Source organism: Mya arenaria, chromosome 14, assembly GCF_026914265.1.
Source record: "Mya arenaria isolate MELC-2E11 chromosome 14, ASM2691426v1".
NCBI classification, from domain to species: domain Eukaryota; kingdom Metazoa; phylum Mollusca; class Bivalvia; order Myida; family Myidae; genus Mya; species Mya arenaria.
This window is the reverse complement of record NC_069135.1, coordinates 54,801,077-54,815,791: the sequence shown is the minus strand read 5'-3', so window position 1 is coordinate 54,815,791 and position 14,715 is coordinate 54,801,077. Positions and strand designations below refer to the sequence as shown.

General features: G+C 35.5%; 2 protein-coding genes across 3 annotated transcripts in view; both read right to left on the bottom strand.

Moving 5' to 3' along the window:
* The window catches only part of LOC128216904 (SCO-spondin-like), a 52,746-nt gene extending 45,562 nt beyond the window's left edge, over nucleotides 1-7,184 (bottom strand). The window contains exons 1-4 of one of the 2 annotated variants that reach the window (XM_052923607.1): nucleotides 6,915-7,184; nucleotides 5,776-5,938; nucleotides 4,795-4,863; nucleotides 1,041-1,109 (exon numbers count right to left, since the gene is read on the bottom strand). In XM_052923607.1, coding sequence (XP_052779567.1) covers nucleotides 1,041-1,109; nucleotides 4,795-4,863; nucleotides 5,776-5,938; nucleotides 6,915-7,169 — 556 coding nt within the window. In that variant the 5' untranslated portion in view covers nucleotides 7,170-7,184. Of the gene's footprint in view, nucleotides 1-1,040; nucleotides 1,110-2,026; nucleotides 2,190-3,157; nucleotides 3,428-4,794; nucleotides 4,864-5,775; nucleotides 5,939-6,914 lie in introns of those variants that run through there. The other variant, XM_052923608.1, reaches the window with a different exon arrangement.
* A 280-nt stretch (nucleotides 7,185-7,464) lies between these two features.
* Nucleotides 7,465-13,682, bottom strand: LOC128216263 (involucrin-like). The gene is made up of 8 exons (XM_052922833.1): nucleotides 13,413-13,682; nucleotides 12,269-12,431; nucleotides 11,287-11,355; nucleotides 9,161-9,225; nucleotides 8,643-8,963; nucleotides 8,228-8,296; nucleotides 7,967-8,035; nucleotides 7,465-7,479 (listed from the first exon to the last, which is right to left on the bottom strand). The coding sequence occupies exons 1-8, from the start codon at nucleotides 13,665-13,667 to the stop codon at nucleotides 7,465-7,467; spliced, it is 1,026 nt and encodes a 341-aa protein (XP_052778793.1). The 5' UTR covers nucleotides 13,668-13,682.
* Nucleotides 13,683-14,715: the final 1,033 nt, after the last annotated feature.

The window sequence follows — 14,715 nt, the reverse complement described above, 5'->3', positions numbered from 1 at the left end:
GGTCCTGGCGGTGGTACTCCTGGTCCTGTCGGCGACGGAGTGGTGCCTAAATTACAAAAACGTAGGTATTTAATATCGAGTACAAATACATGTGACCGAAGTAGGGGGACTCGAAATAAAATCAATGGAGTAAAATTAATCTTTTGATAAAAATCGGTGAAATTATTAAAGTCATTTATTTAAAAAAAAGAGTCTTGATTGAGATGAAACATCTTCTTTTAATATTTTAGACAACTTACCAACTCCTGGTGCCTGTGTGGTTGGTCCTGGCGGTGGTACTCCTGGTCCTGTCGGCGACGGAGTGGTGCCTAAATTACAAAAGCGTAGGTATTTAATATCGAAAACAAAAATAAGTGAACGAAGTAGGGGCCATCGAAATGAAATTAATGGAGTGAAAATATAATTTTGATAAGTATCAGTGCAATTGTAAAATTCATTTATTTAAAGAAAAATAACGACTCTTGATTGAGATAAAAATCCTTCATTTTAAAACTCTAAACCTCTTACCAACTCCTGTTGCCTGTGTGGTTGGTCCTGGCGGTGGTACTCCTGGTCCTGTCGGCGACGGAGTAGTGCCTAAATTACAAAAACGTAGGTATTTAATATCGAAAACAAGAATATGGGAACGAAGTAGGGCCCATCGAAATAAAATCAATGGAGTAAGATTATTGTTTTGATAATTATCGGTCCAATTATAAAAGTCATTAATTAAAAGGAAAATAAAAAGGCTTGATTGAGATAAAAATACTTCATTTTTAAACTCTAAACCACTTACCAACGCCTGGTGCTTGTGTGGTTGGTCCTGGTGGTGGTACTCCTGGTCCTGTCGGCGACGGAGTAGTGCCTAAATTACAAAACCATTGGTATTCAATAAAGAAAACAAGAGTATGTGAATGAAGAAGCGGCCATCGAAAAATCAATGGAGTAAAATTATTGCTTTAATAAATATCAGTGCAATTATAAACGTCATTAATTAAATTAAAAATTAAGAGTCTTGATTTAGATAAAAATCCTTCATTTTTAAACTCTAAACCACTTACCAACTCCTGGTGCTTGTGTGGTCGGTCCTGGCGGTGGTACTCCTGGTCCTGTCGGCGACGGAGTAGTGCCTGAATTACAAAACCGTTGGTATTGAATAAAGAAAACAAGAATATGTGAACGAAGTAGGGGCCATGGAAAAATCAATGGAGTAAAATTATTGTTTTAATAAATATTAGTGCAATTATAAAAGTCATTAAATAAAATAAAAATAAAGAGTCGCGTTTGAGATAAAAAAAAATCTTCTTTAAATATTCTAGACTATTTACCAGTTCCTGGTGTCGGTTTGGTTGGTCCTGTGTTGTATGTTTGATGACCTAATTTGTGTTGGTTAATACAGTCAAAACTCGTTATGTCAAACTCTGTTTTCTCAATGTTCTGGCTATGTTGATTTTATTTCCGTTTGTTTTGGGTTAAGTTAAACTCTTTTTGTTTTTGGGATTTTTTATTTCACGTTATTTCAAAGTATTCCCCAAAGTCCCAACGACTTCGAAGTATTCCCCAAAGTCCCAACGACTTCGACATAACGAGATTTGACATCATATATTTCATCAGAACTCCACGGCCATTTTCCATCGAAACAACCTAGGATGTATACTTATACATCAGAAGAAAACAACCTAAGATGTAAACTAGTATATCAGAAGAAAAAATCGTAAAATTGATCAATAATAATAATAATAATAATAATAATAATAATAATCATAATGAATTTTCGTATTTTAACGTGTAAGTTGTATTATTTTGTTCAAATCGAATCAAACTGAAATATATTATCGTTTATAAAATTATTAATTTTAAGAGTCAAGTCCCTAACCTAGGATAGACTTCTAAATTGAAATTACTACGCGATCTACTCGCAGCATAGTTAAATGTAAAGAATTCTGACATAGAAACCGCCTAAATACATCCGAGGTTGTTTTCGATGGAAAATGTCCGAGATGTTCCGATTAATGAAAACATTCTTTCTTGCATTGGTGATTCTCACCTGTTGGTTCGAAACAAGCCTTAATGAGCAACTCAGATAACTTGAAAGTCGTTTCTATGTCACTCTCCGTGCGTAGAAGCATTCTCCCAGTTGTAAAATCTGCCGGGAAATCGCCCGTCACACTTCTAAATGTGGGCCCAGTAAGGGACACAGGCTCTAGGGTCTACAAATTAAAAAAAAAACACATTCAAATAAATAACTTGGTATGTTTTCATTCTTATTATTCCAGCAAAACCTTGTGGTAACATTCAAATATATACCGGTATAATAACAAGCTATCTCCAAAAAGTGTTTTTAGTCGAGACAAAAGCAAAATAACAACATGAGTACACATGGAATTCAACCGCAGTTTCCGTATATCTTAATCCCGCCAAGGGACTTTGTTCTAAGGCAATTCATAACAGAACATGCTCCTGTTTAAATTTAAAAATAATAACCATATATTCGTTACATCTACAATAATTATTCAGAGACGTTTATGATAGGACGCTGTTTTGTTTCACGTCGAGTTCGGTGTGTAAACATGTACAATACGAGACCGCGGTGCATGGATTGTTGAAAATATCGTTAAACTGTCGAAACGGATTTATGATTATATGCTGAACAATCATTATATTCCTTTGGAAGTATTTTTTCTTTCATTTATTCCAGTATTTGGCGCACTGTTCGTTACCAAAGAAACCGCCTTCCGGAAATGACGTCATAATAAGTCCAGTAATTGTTAACGGTTTAGTGCATGTTCTTCAATATAAACATAAATCTGCAATTTTAAACTTAAAAAAAATACGAATCCTAAGGAAATAGAGAACGTTCCAGTATGTAAAGTTTGCTACTAATACATCAGAACACATTAAAACCAAATAAAACAAACATCGCTATTCAATTTAGAAGTACTCGCTTTTGTTACAGCCAGTTTGATGACTTCATGAATAAAAATATATTTACGACGTCATTTTCATCTTGAATAAAGAAAGCAATCGACACCCACTACTTCAAGAATACGGAATTGGAAAACGCCAGAAGCATTCTATGTATGCACATTCGGATTAAAAACGGACATGGATTGGCTTATACTAAAACATATGCATCAAACAATGATATAATTTTGACAAGATAAAATAAGAATGTTACCAGAGTTGTCAACGTAGTGTCATCCTCCTGCAATAACACCAATTCGACGCTTTCAATTTTAGCTCCAGGAGTATCTGCCTCGATTTTGACCGAGAAGGTTTCCACTGTGACATCTGATTCAACATTAGCAACACCGATATTAAGTTCGAGAGACGAGGCGACAGCGGTCGTCAGGTATTCTCCGCTCTCCGTGAAAGCATTGGTTATATCCTGGTCAGCACTCGTTACTTCAAGGTTGTCCACATAATCCCCCATACCAACGTATTTGTCGCATTCTAAACAAAACAAACTCTTGGATAAGAATGTGGATGTGCACGCAAACTGTAACGTTACATTGTACTGACCGTTCCAAAGCGTTAACTATTAATCATTGATAGACATACCTAGTTTTTATATAGTATATATGTCCTGTGTTGTTTGTGGAGTTTGTGGTGTTGTTCCATGTTTCTTTCTCGTTTGTGATTGTTTGTTTTTATGTTCTATGTCTTTGGCGTTTACCCTGTACCATTAAACTGGGTTGATGTTTAAACAATTATATATCTCATTTATTTAAAGAAAAATAAAAAGTTTTGATTGAGATAAAATTACTTTGTTGTAAAACTCTTAACCGCTTACCAACTCCTGGTGCCTGTGTTGTTGGTCCTGGTGGTGGTACTCCTGGTCCTGTCGGCGACGGAGTAGTGCCTGTATTACAAAAACGTAATTATAAAATATCGAAAACAAAAATATGTGAACGAAGTAGGGGCAATCGAAATAAAATCAATGGAGTAATATTATTGTTTTGATAAATATCGGTCCAATTATAAAAGTCATTAACTAAAAGAAAGAAGAGTGTCTTGATTGAGATAAAACATCTTCATTTTAAAAGTCTTAACAACATACCAACTCCTGGTGCCTGTGTGGTTGGTCCTGGCGGTGGTACTCCTGGTCCTGTCGGCGACGGAGTGGTGCCTAAATTACAAAAACATAGGTTTTTAATATCGTAAACAAAAATAAGTGAACGAAGTAGTGGCTATCGAAATAAAATCAATGGAGTAATATTATTGTATTGATAAATATAGGTCCGATTATAAAAGTCATTAATTAAAAGAAAGAAGAGAGTCTTCATTGAGATAAAAAAAATCTTCTTTTAAAAGTCGAGTACTCCTGGTCCTGTCGGCGACGGAGTAGTGCCTAAATTACAAAAACGTAGGTATTTAATATCGAAAACAAAAATATGGGAACGAAGTAGGGCCCATCGAAATAGAATCAATGGAGTAAGATTATTGTTTTGATAATAATCGGTCCAATTATAAAAGTCATTAATTAAAAGGAAAATAAAAAGGCTTGATTGAGATAAAAATACTTCATTTTTAAACTCTAAGCCACTTACCAACGCCTGGTGCTTGTGTGGTTGGTCCTGGTGGTGGTACTCCTGGTCCTGTCGGCGACGGAGTAGTGCCTAAATTACAAAACCATTGGTATTCAATAAAGAAAACAAGAATATGTGAACAAAGAAGGGGCCATGGAAAAATCAATGGAGTAAAATTATTGCTTTAATAAATATCAGTGCAATTATAAACGTCATTAATTAAATTAAAAATCAAGAGTCTTGATTTAGATAAAAATCCTTCATTTTTAAACTCTAAACCACTTACCAACTCCTGGTGCCTGTGTGGTCGGTCCTGGCGGTGGTACTCCTGGTCCTGTCGGCGACGGAGTAGTGCCTGAATTACAAAACCGTTGGTATTGAATAAAGAAAACAAGAATATGTGAACGAAGTAGGGGCCATGGAAAAATCAATGGAGTAAAATTATTGTTTTAATAAATATCAGTGCAATTATAAAAGTCATTAAATAAAATAAAAATAAAGAGTCGCGTTTGAGATAAAAAAAAATCTTCTTTAAATATTCTAGACTATTTACCAGTTCCTGGTGTCGGTTTGGTTGGTCCTGTGTTGTATGTTTGATGACCTAATTTGTGTTGGTTAATACAGTCAAAACTCTTTATGTCAAACTCTGTTTTCTCAATGTTCTGGCTATGTTGATTTTATTTCCGTTTGTTTTGGGTTAAGTTAAACTCTTTTTGTTTTGGGGATTTTTTATTTTACGTTATTTCAAAGTATTCCCCAAAGTCCCAACGACTTCGAAGTATTCCCCAAAGTCCCAACGACTTCGACATAACGAGATTTGACATCTTATATTTTATCAGAACTCCACGGCCATTTTCCATCGAAACAACCTAGGATGTATACTTATACATCAGAAGAAAACAACCTAAGATGTAAACTAGTATATCAGAAGAAAAAAATCGTAAAATTGATCAATAATAATAATAATAATAATCATAATAATCATAATGAATTTTCGTATTTTAACGTGTAAGTTGTATTATTTTGTTCAAATCGAATCAAACTAAAATATATTATCGTTTATATAATTATTATTTTTAAGAGTCATGTCCCTAACCTAGGATAGACTTCTAAATTGAAATTACTACGCGATCTTCTCGCAGCATAGTTAAATGTAAAGAATTCTGACATAGAAACCGCCTAAATACATCCGAGGTTGTTTTCGATGGAAAATGTCTGAGATGTTCCGATTAATAAAAAAATTATTTCTTGCATTGGTGATTCTCACCTGTTGGTTCGAAACAAGCCTTAATGAGCAACTCAGATAACTTGAAAGTCGTTTCTATGTCACTCTCCGTGCGTAGAAGCATTCTCCCAGTTGTAAAATCTGCCGGGAAATCGCCCGTCACACTTCTGAATGTGGGCCCAGTAAGGGACACAGGCTCTAGGGTCTACAAATAAAAAAAAACACATTCAAATAAATAACTTGGTATGTTTTCATTCTTATTATTCCAGCAAAACCTTGTGGTAACATTCAAATATATACCGGTATAATAACAAGCTATCTCCAAAAAGTGTTTTTAGTCGAGACAAAAGCAAAATAACAACATAAGTACACATGGAATTCAACCGCAGTTTCCGTATATCTTAATCCCGCCAAGGGACTTTGTTCTAAGGCAATTCACAACAGAACATGCTCCTGTTTTAAACGTTACTTTAAATTTAAAAATAATAACCATATATTCGTTACATCTACAATAATTATACAGAGACGTTTATGATAGGACGCTGTTTTGTTTCACGTCGAGTTCGGTGTGTAAACATGTACAATACGAGACCGCGGTGCATGGATTGTTGAAAATATCGTTAAACTGTCGAAACGGATTTATGATTATATGCTGAACAATCATTATATTCCTTTGGAAGTATTTTTTCTTTCATTTCTTCCAGAATTTGGCGCACTGTTTGTTACCAAAGAAACCGCCTTCCGGAAATGACGTCATAATAAGTCCAGTAATTGTTAACGGTTTAGTGCATGTTCTTCAATATAAACATAAATCTGCAATTTTAAACTTAAAAAACGAATCTCAAAGAAATAGAGAACGTTCCAGTATGTAAAGTTTGCTACTAATACATCAGAAAACATTAAAACCAAATAAAACAAACATCGCTATTCAATTTAGAAGTACTCGCTTTTGTTACAGCCAGTTTGATGACTTCATGAATAGAAATATATTTACGACGTCATTTTCATCTTGAATGAAGAAAGCAATCGACACCCACTACTTCAAGATTACGGAATTGGAAAACGCCAGAAGCATTCTATGTATGTCACATTCGGATTAAAAAAAGACATGGATTGGCTTATACTAAAACATATGCATCAAACAATGATATAATTTCGACAAGATAAAATAAGAATGTTACCAGAGTTGTCAACGTAGTGTCATCCTCCTGCAATAACACCAATTCGACGCTTTCAATTATAGCTCCAGAAGTATCTGCCTCGATTTTGACCGAGAAGGTTTCCACTGTGACATCTGATTCAACATTAGCAACACCGATATTAAGTTCGAGAGACGAGGCGACAGCGGTCGTCAGGTATTCTCCGCTCTCCGTGAAAGCATTGGTTATATCCTGGTCAGCACTCGTTACTTCAAGGTTGTCCACATAATCCCCCATACCAACGTATTTGTCGCATTCTAAACAAAACAAACTCTTGGATAAGAATGTGGATGTGCACGCAAACTGATTTAAACCCCCAGTAAAGTTACATTGTACTGACCGTTCCAATGCGTTAACTATTAATCATTGATAGACATACCTAGTTTTTATATAGTATATATGTCCTGTGTTGTTTGTGGAGTTTGTGGTGTTGTTCCATGTTTCTTTCTCGTTTGTGATTGTTTGTTTTTATGTTCTATGTCTTTGGCGTTTACCCTGTACCATTAAACTGGGTTGATGTTTAAACAATTGGCTACTGCTCTTGTTTCTGTAGGTTTTCATGTAAATATTTTAAGTTACCCGATTAACAAACACAATGTTTGTTGTATCATGTCATTATGCTCTGTCAAAAGTTGATGCCTGGTTACTCCCTAGCATTCAGTATGAGTTTAAACGGTATAGCTTGCTAAATCTCCATATGACCAACAGATATGAGCAAAAATACATAAACGATGAAGACATTGCTGTTGGATTGTTTTTCTTAACAATTCGGACGTGCAATAAACACACTCGCAATCTTGTAAGGCCAACACAAGCTTGTTGCCAATATTTGTTTCGGTATTTCCACAATTCCTTTTGATGTTATTCCTAAATTTGACAGATATAGGACGGAAAATAACAAGGTCACAATCTTCCAAGGCCAAATAAAGATTGTTTCCAATATTTGTTTCGGTATTAAAAGTCATTAATAAAAAGAAAGAAGAGAGTCTTTATTGAGATAAAAAAATCATCTTTTAAAAGTCTTAACAACTTACCAACTCCTGGTGCCTGTGTGGTTGGTCCTGGCGGTGGTACTCCTGGTCCTGTCGGCGACGGAGTGGTGCCTAAATTACAAAAAAGTAGGTTTTTAATATCGACAACAAATACATGTGACCGAAGTAGGGGGACTCGAAATAAAATCAATGGAGTAAAATTAATCTTTTGATAAAAATCGGTGAAATTATTTAAGTCATTATTTTAAAAAAAGAGTCTTAATTGAGATGAAACATCTTCTTTTAATATTCTAGACAACTTACCAACTCCTGGTGCCTGTGTGGTTGGTCCTGGCGGTGGTACTCCTGGTCCTGTCGGCGACGGAGTAGTGCCTGAATTACAAAACCGTTGGTATTCAATATCGAAAACACGAATATGTGATCGAAGTAGGGGCCATCGAAATAAAATTAATGGAGTGAAAATATTATTTTCATAAATATCGGTGCAATTGTAAAAGTCATTTATTTAAAGAAAAATAAAGAGTCTTGATTGAGATAATAATCCTTCATTTTAAAACTCTAAACCACTTACCAACTCCTGGTGCCTGTGTGGTTGGTCCTGGCGGTGGTACTAATTTTGATAAATATCAGTGCAATTGTAAAATTCATTTATTTAATGAAAAATATAGAGTCTTGATTGAGATAAAAATCCTTAATTTTAAAACTCCAAACCACTTACCAACTCCTGGTGCCTGTGTGGTTGGTCCTGGCGTTGGTACACCAGGTGGCTGTGTGGCTGGTCCTGGCGTTGGTACACCTGGTGGCTGTGTGGCTGGTCCTGGCGTTGGCACACCTGGTGGTTGTGTGGCTGGTCCTGGCGTTGGTACACCTGGTGGCTGTGTGGCTGGTTCTGGCGTTGGTACACCTGGTGGCTGTGTGGCTGGTCCTGGCGTTGGTACACCTGGTGGCTGTGTGGCTGGTCCTGGCGTCGGTACTCCTGGTGGCTGTGTGGCTGGTCCTGGGGTCGGTACTCCTGGTCCTGTCGGCGACGGAGTGGTGCCTGAATTACAAAACCATAGTTATTCAATAAAAAAGGATAGGTAAGCGTAGAAGGGCTATCGAAATAAAATCAATGGAGTAAAATTATTGTTTTGATAAATATCAGTGCAATTATAAAACTCATTTATTTAAAGAAAAATAAAAAGTTTTGATTGAGATAAAATTACTTTGTTGTAAAACTCTTAACCGCTTACCAACTCCTGGTGCCTGTGTTGTTGGTCCTGGTGGTGGTACTCCTGGTCCTGTCGGCGACGGAGTAGTGCCTGTATTACAAAAGCGTAATTATAAAATATCGAATCAAAAATATGTGAACGAAGTAGGGGCAATCGAAATAAAATCAATGGAGTAATATTATTGTTTTGAAAAATATCGGTCCAATTATAAAAGTCATTAATTAAAAGAAAGAAGAGAGTCTTCATTGAGATAAAATAAAACTTTTTTTAAAAGTCTAACAACTTACCAACTCCTGGTGCCTGTGTGGTTGGTCCTGGCGGTGGTACTCCTGGTCCTGTCGGCGACGGAGTGGTGCCTAAATTACAAAAACGTAGGTATTTAATATAGAAAACAAATACATATGAACGAAGTAGTGGCTATCGAAATAAAATCAATGCAGTATTATTATTGTATTGATAAATATAGGTCCGATTATAAAAGTCATTAATTAAAAGAAAGAAGAGAGTCTTCATTGAGATAAAAAATCTTCTTTTAAAAGTCTTAACAACTTACCAACTCCTGGTGCCTGTGTGGTTGGTCCTGGCGGTGGTACTCCTGGTCCTGTCGGCGACGGAGTGGTGCCTAAATTACAAAAACGTAGGTATTTAATATCGAAAACAAAAATAAGTGAACGAAGTAGTGGCTATCGAAATAAAATCAATGGAGTAATATTATTGTATTGATAAATATAGGTCCGATTATAAAAGTCATTAATTAAAAGAAAGAAGAGAGTCTTCATTGAGATAAAAAAAAATCTTCTTTTAAAAGTCTTAACAACTTACCAACTCCTGGTGCCTGTGTGGTTGGTCCTGGCGGTGGTACTCCTGGTCCTGTCGGCGACGGAGTAGTGCCTAAATTACAAAATGTAGGTATTTAATATCGAAAACAAAAATAAGTGAACGAAGTAGTGGCTATCGAAATAAAATCAATGCAGTATTATTATTGTATTGATAAATATAGGTCCGATTATAAAAGTCATTAAATAAAAGAAAGAAGAGAGTCTTCATTGAGATAAAAAATCTTCTTTTAAAAGTCTTAACAACTTACCAACTCCTGGTGCCTGTGTGGTTGGTCCTGGCGGTGGTACTCCTGGTCCTGTCGGCGACGGAGTGGTGCCTAAATTACAAAAACGTAGGTATTTAATATCGAGTACAAATACATGTGACCGAAGTAGGGGGACTCGAAATAAAATCAATGGAGTAAAATTAATCTTTTGATAAAAATCGGTGAAATTATTAAAGTCATTAATTTAAAAAAAAGAGTCTTGATTGAGATGAAACATCTTCTTTTAATATTTTAGACAACTTACCAACTCCTGGTGCCTGTGTGGTTGGTCCTGGCGGTGGTACTCCTGGTCCTGTCGGCGACGGAGTAGTGCCTGAATTACAGAACCGTTGGTAATCAATATCGAAAGCAAGAATATGTGATCGAAGTAGGGGTCATCTAAATGAAATTAATGGAGTGAAAATATAATTTTGATAAATATCAGTGCAATTGTAAAATTCATTTATTTAAAGAAAAATTACGACTCTTGATTGAGATAAAAATCCTTCATTTTAAAACTCTAAACCTCTTACCAACTCCTGGTGCCTGTGTGGTTGGTCCTGGCGGTGGTACTCCTGGTCCTGTCGGCGACGGAGTAGTGCCTAAATTACAAAAACGTAGGTATTTAATATCGAAAACAAAAATATGGGAACGAAGTAGGGCCCATCGAAATATTATCAATGGAGTAAGATTATTGTTTTGATAATAATCGGTCCAATTATAAAAGTCATTAATTAAAAGGAAAATAAAAAGGCTTGATTGAGATAAAGAATACTTCATTTTTAAACTCTAAACCACTTACCAACGCCTGGTGCTTGTGTGGTTGGTCCTGGCGGTGGTACTCCTGGTCCTGTCGGCGACGGAGTAGTGCCTAAATTACAAAACCATTGGTATTCAATAAAGAAAACAAGAATATGTGAACAAAGAAGTCGCCATGGAAAAATCAATGGAGTAAAATTATTGCCTTAATAAATATCAGTGCAATTATAAACGTCATTAAATAAATTAAAAATCAAGAGTCTTGATTTAGATAAAAATCCTTCATTTTTAAACTCTAAACCACTTACCAACTCCTGGTGCCTGTGTGGTCGGTCCTGGCGGTGGTACTCCTGGTCCTTTCGGCGACGGAGTAGTGCCTGAATTACAAAACCGTTGGTATTGAATAAAGAAAACAAGAATATGTGAACGAAGTAGGGGCCATGGAAAAATCAATGAAGTAAAATTATTGTTTTAATAAATATCAGTGCAATTATAAAAGTCATTAAATAAAATAAAAATAAAGAGTCACGTTTGAGATAAAAAAAAATCTTCTTTAAATATTCTAGACTATTTACCAGTTCCTGGTGTCGGTTTGGTTGGTCCTGTGTTGTATGTTTGATGACCTAATTTGTGTTGGTTAATACAGTCAAAACTCGTTATGTCAAACTCTGTTTTCTCAATGTTCTGGCTATGTTGATTTTATTTCCGTTTGTTTTGGGTTAAGTTAAACTCTTTTTGTTTTTGGGATTTTTTTATTTTACGTTATTTCAAAGTATTCCCCAAAGTCCCAACGACTTCGAAGTATTTCCCAAAGTCCCAACGACTTCGACATAACGAGATTTGACATCTTATATTTTATCAGAACTCCACGGCCATTTTCCATCGAAACAACCTAGGATGTATACTTATACATCAGAAGAAAACAACCTAAGATGTAAACTAGTATATCAGAAGAAAAAAATCGTAAAATTGATCAATAATAATAATAATCATAATCATAATAATCATAATGAATTTTCGTATTTTAACGTGTAAGTTGTATTATTTTGTTCAAATCGAATCAAACTAAAATATATTATCGTTTATATAATTATTATTTTTAAGAGTCATGTCCCTAACCTAGGATAGACTTCTAAATTGAAATTACTACGCGATCTACTCGCAGCATAGTTAAATGTAAAGAATTCTGACATAGAAACCGCCTAAATACACCCGAGGTTGTTTTCGATGGAAAATGTCTGAGATGTTCCGATTAATAAAAAAATTATTTCTTGCATTGGTGATTCTCACCTGTTGGTTCGAAACAAGCCTTAATGAGCAACTCAGATAACTTGAAAGTCGTTTCTATGTCACTCTCCGTGCGTAGAAGCATTCTCCCAGTTGTAAAATCTGCCGGGAAATCGCCCGTCACACTTCTAAATGTGGGCCCAGTAAGGGACACAGGCTCTAGGGTCTACAAATTAAAAAAAAACACATTCAAATAAATAACTTGGTATGTTTTCATTCTTATTATTCCAGCAAAACCTTGTGGTAACATTCAAATATATACCGGTATAATAACAAGCTATCTCCAAAAAGTGTTTTTAGTCGAGACAAAAGCAAAATAACAACATGAGTACACATGGAATTCAACCGCAGTTTCCGTATATCTTAATCCCGCCAAGGGACTTTGTTCTAAGGCAATTCATAACAGAACATGCTCCTGTTTTAAACGTTACTTTAAATTTAAAAATAATAACCATATATTCGTTACCTCTACAATAATTATACAGAGACGTTTATGATAGGACGCTGTTTTGTTTCACGTCGAGTTCGGTGTGTAAACATGTACAATACGAGACCGCGGTGCATGGATTGTTGAAAATATCGTTAAACTGTCGAAACGGATTTATGATTATATGCTGAACAATCATTATATTCCTTTGGAAGTATTTTTTCTTTCATTTATTCCAGAATTTGGCGCACTGTTCGTTACCAAAGAAACCGCCTTCCGGAAATGACGTCATAATAAGTCCAGTTATTGTTAACGGTTTAGTGCATGTTCTTCAATATAAACATAAATCTGCAATTTTAAACTTAAAAAAAATACGAATCTTAAGGAAATAGAGAACGTTCAAGTATGTAAAGTTTGCTACTAATACACCAGAACACATTAAAACCAAATAAAACAAACATCGCTATTCAATTTAGAAGTACTCGCTTTTGTTACAGCCAGTTTGATGACTTCATGAATAAAAATATATTTACGACGTCATTTTCATCTTGAATAAAGAAAGCAATCGACACCCACTACTTCAAGAATACGGAATTGGAAAACGCCAGAAGCATTCTTTGTATGTCACATTCGGATTAAAAACGGACATGGATTGGCTTATACTAAAACATATGCATCAAACAATGATATAATTTTGACAAGATAAAATAAGAATGTTACCAGAGTTGTCAACGTAGTGTCATCCTCCTGCAATAACACCAATTCGACGCTTTCAATTTTAGCTCCAGGAGTATCTGCCTCGATTTTGACCGAGAAGGTTTCCACTGTGACATCTGATTCAACGTTAGCAACACCGATATTAAGTTCGAGAGACGAGGCGACAGCGGTCGTCAGGTATTCTCCGCTCTCCGTGAAAGCATTGGTTATATCCTGGCCAGCACTCGTTACTTCAAGGTTGTCCACATAATCCCCCATACCAACGTATTTGTCGCATTCTAAAAACAAACCTCTCTGATAACTATGTGGATGTGCACGCAAACTTATTTAAACCCCCAGTAAAATTACATTGTACTGACCGTTCCAAGGCGTTAACTATTAATCATTAATAGACATACCTAGGTTTTATATAGTATATATGTCCTGTGTTGTTTGTGGAGTTTGTGGTGTTGTTCCACGTTTCTTTCTCGTTTGTGATTGTTTGTTTTTATGTTCTATGTCTTTGGCGTTTACCCTGTACCATTAAACTCGGTTGATGTTTAAACAATTGGCTACTGCTCTTGTTCCTGTAGGTTTTCATGTAAATATTTCAAGTAACCCGATTAACAAACACGATGTTTGTTGTATCATGTCATTATGCTCTGTTAAAAGTTGATGACTGGTTACTCCCTAGCATTCAGGTATCAGTTTAAAAGGTATAGCTTGCTAAATCTCCATATGACCAACAGATATGAGCAAAAATACATAAAAAATGAGGACATTGCCGTTGGATTGTTTTTCTTAAATACGACAAAACTCGGACGTGCAATAAACACACTCGCAATCTTGAAAGGCCAATACAAGCTTGTTGCCAATATTTGTTTCGGTATTTCCACAATTCCTTTTGATGTTTTTCTAAAATTTAACAGAAGTAGGACGTGAAATAAACAAGCTCCCAATCTTCCAAAGACAAAAGAACTTGTTTCCAATATTTGTTTCGGTATTAAACGTCATTAATAAAAAGAAAGAAGAGAGTCTTGATTGAGATAAAAAATCATCTTTTAAAAGTCTTAACAGCTTACCAACTCCTGGTGCCTGTGTGGTTGGTCCTGGCGGTGGTACTCCTGGTCCTGTCGGCGACGGAGTAGTGCCTGAATTACAAAACCGTAGGAATTCAATCAAGAAAAGAACGATACGTGAACGTAGAAGGGCTATCGAAATAAAATTAATGGAGTGAAAATATCATTTTGATAAATATCAGTGCAATTGTGAAAGTCATTTATTTAATGAAAAATAAAGAGTCTTGATTGAGATAAAAATTATCCAT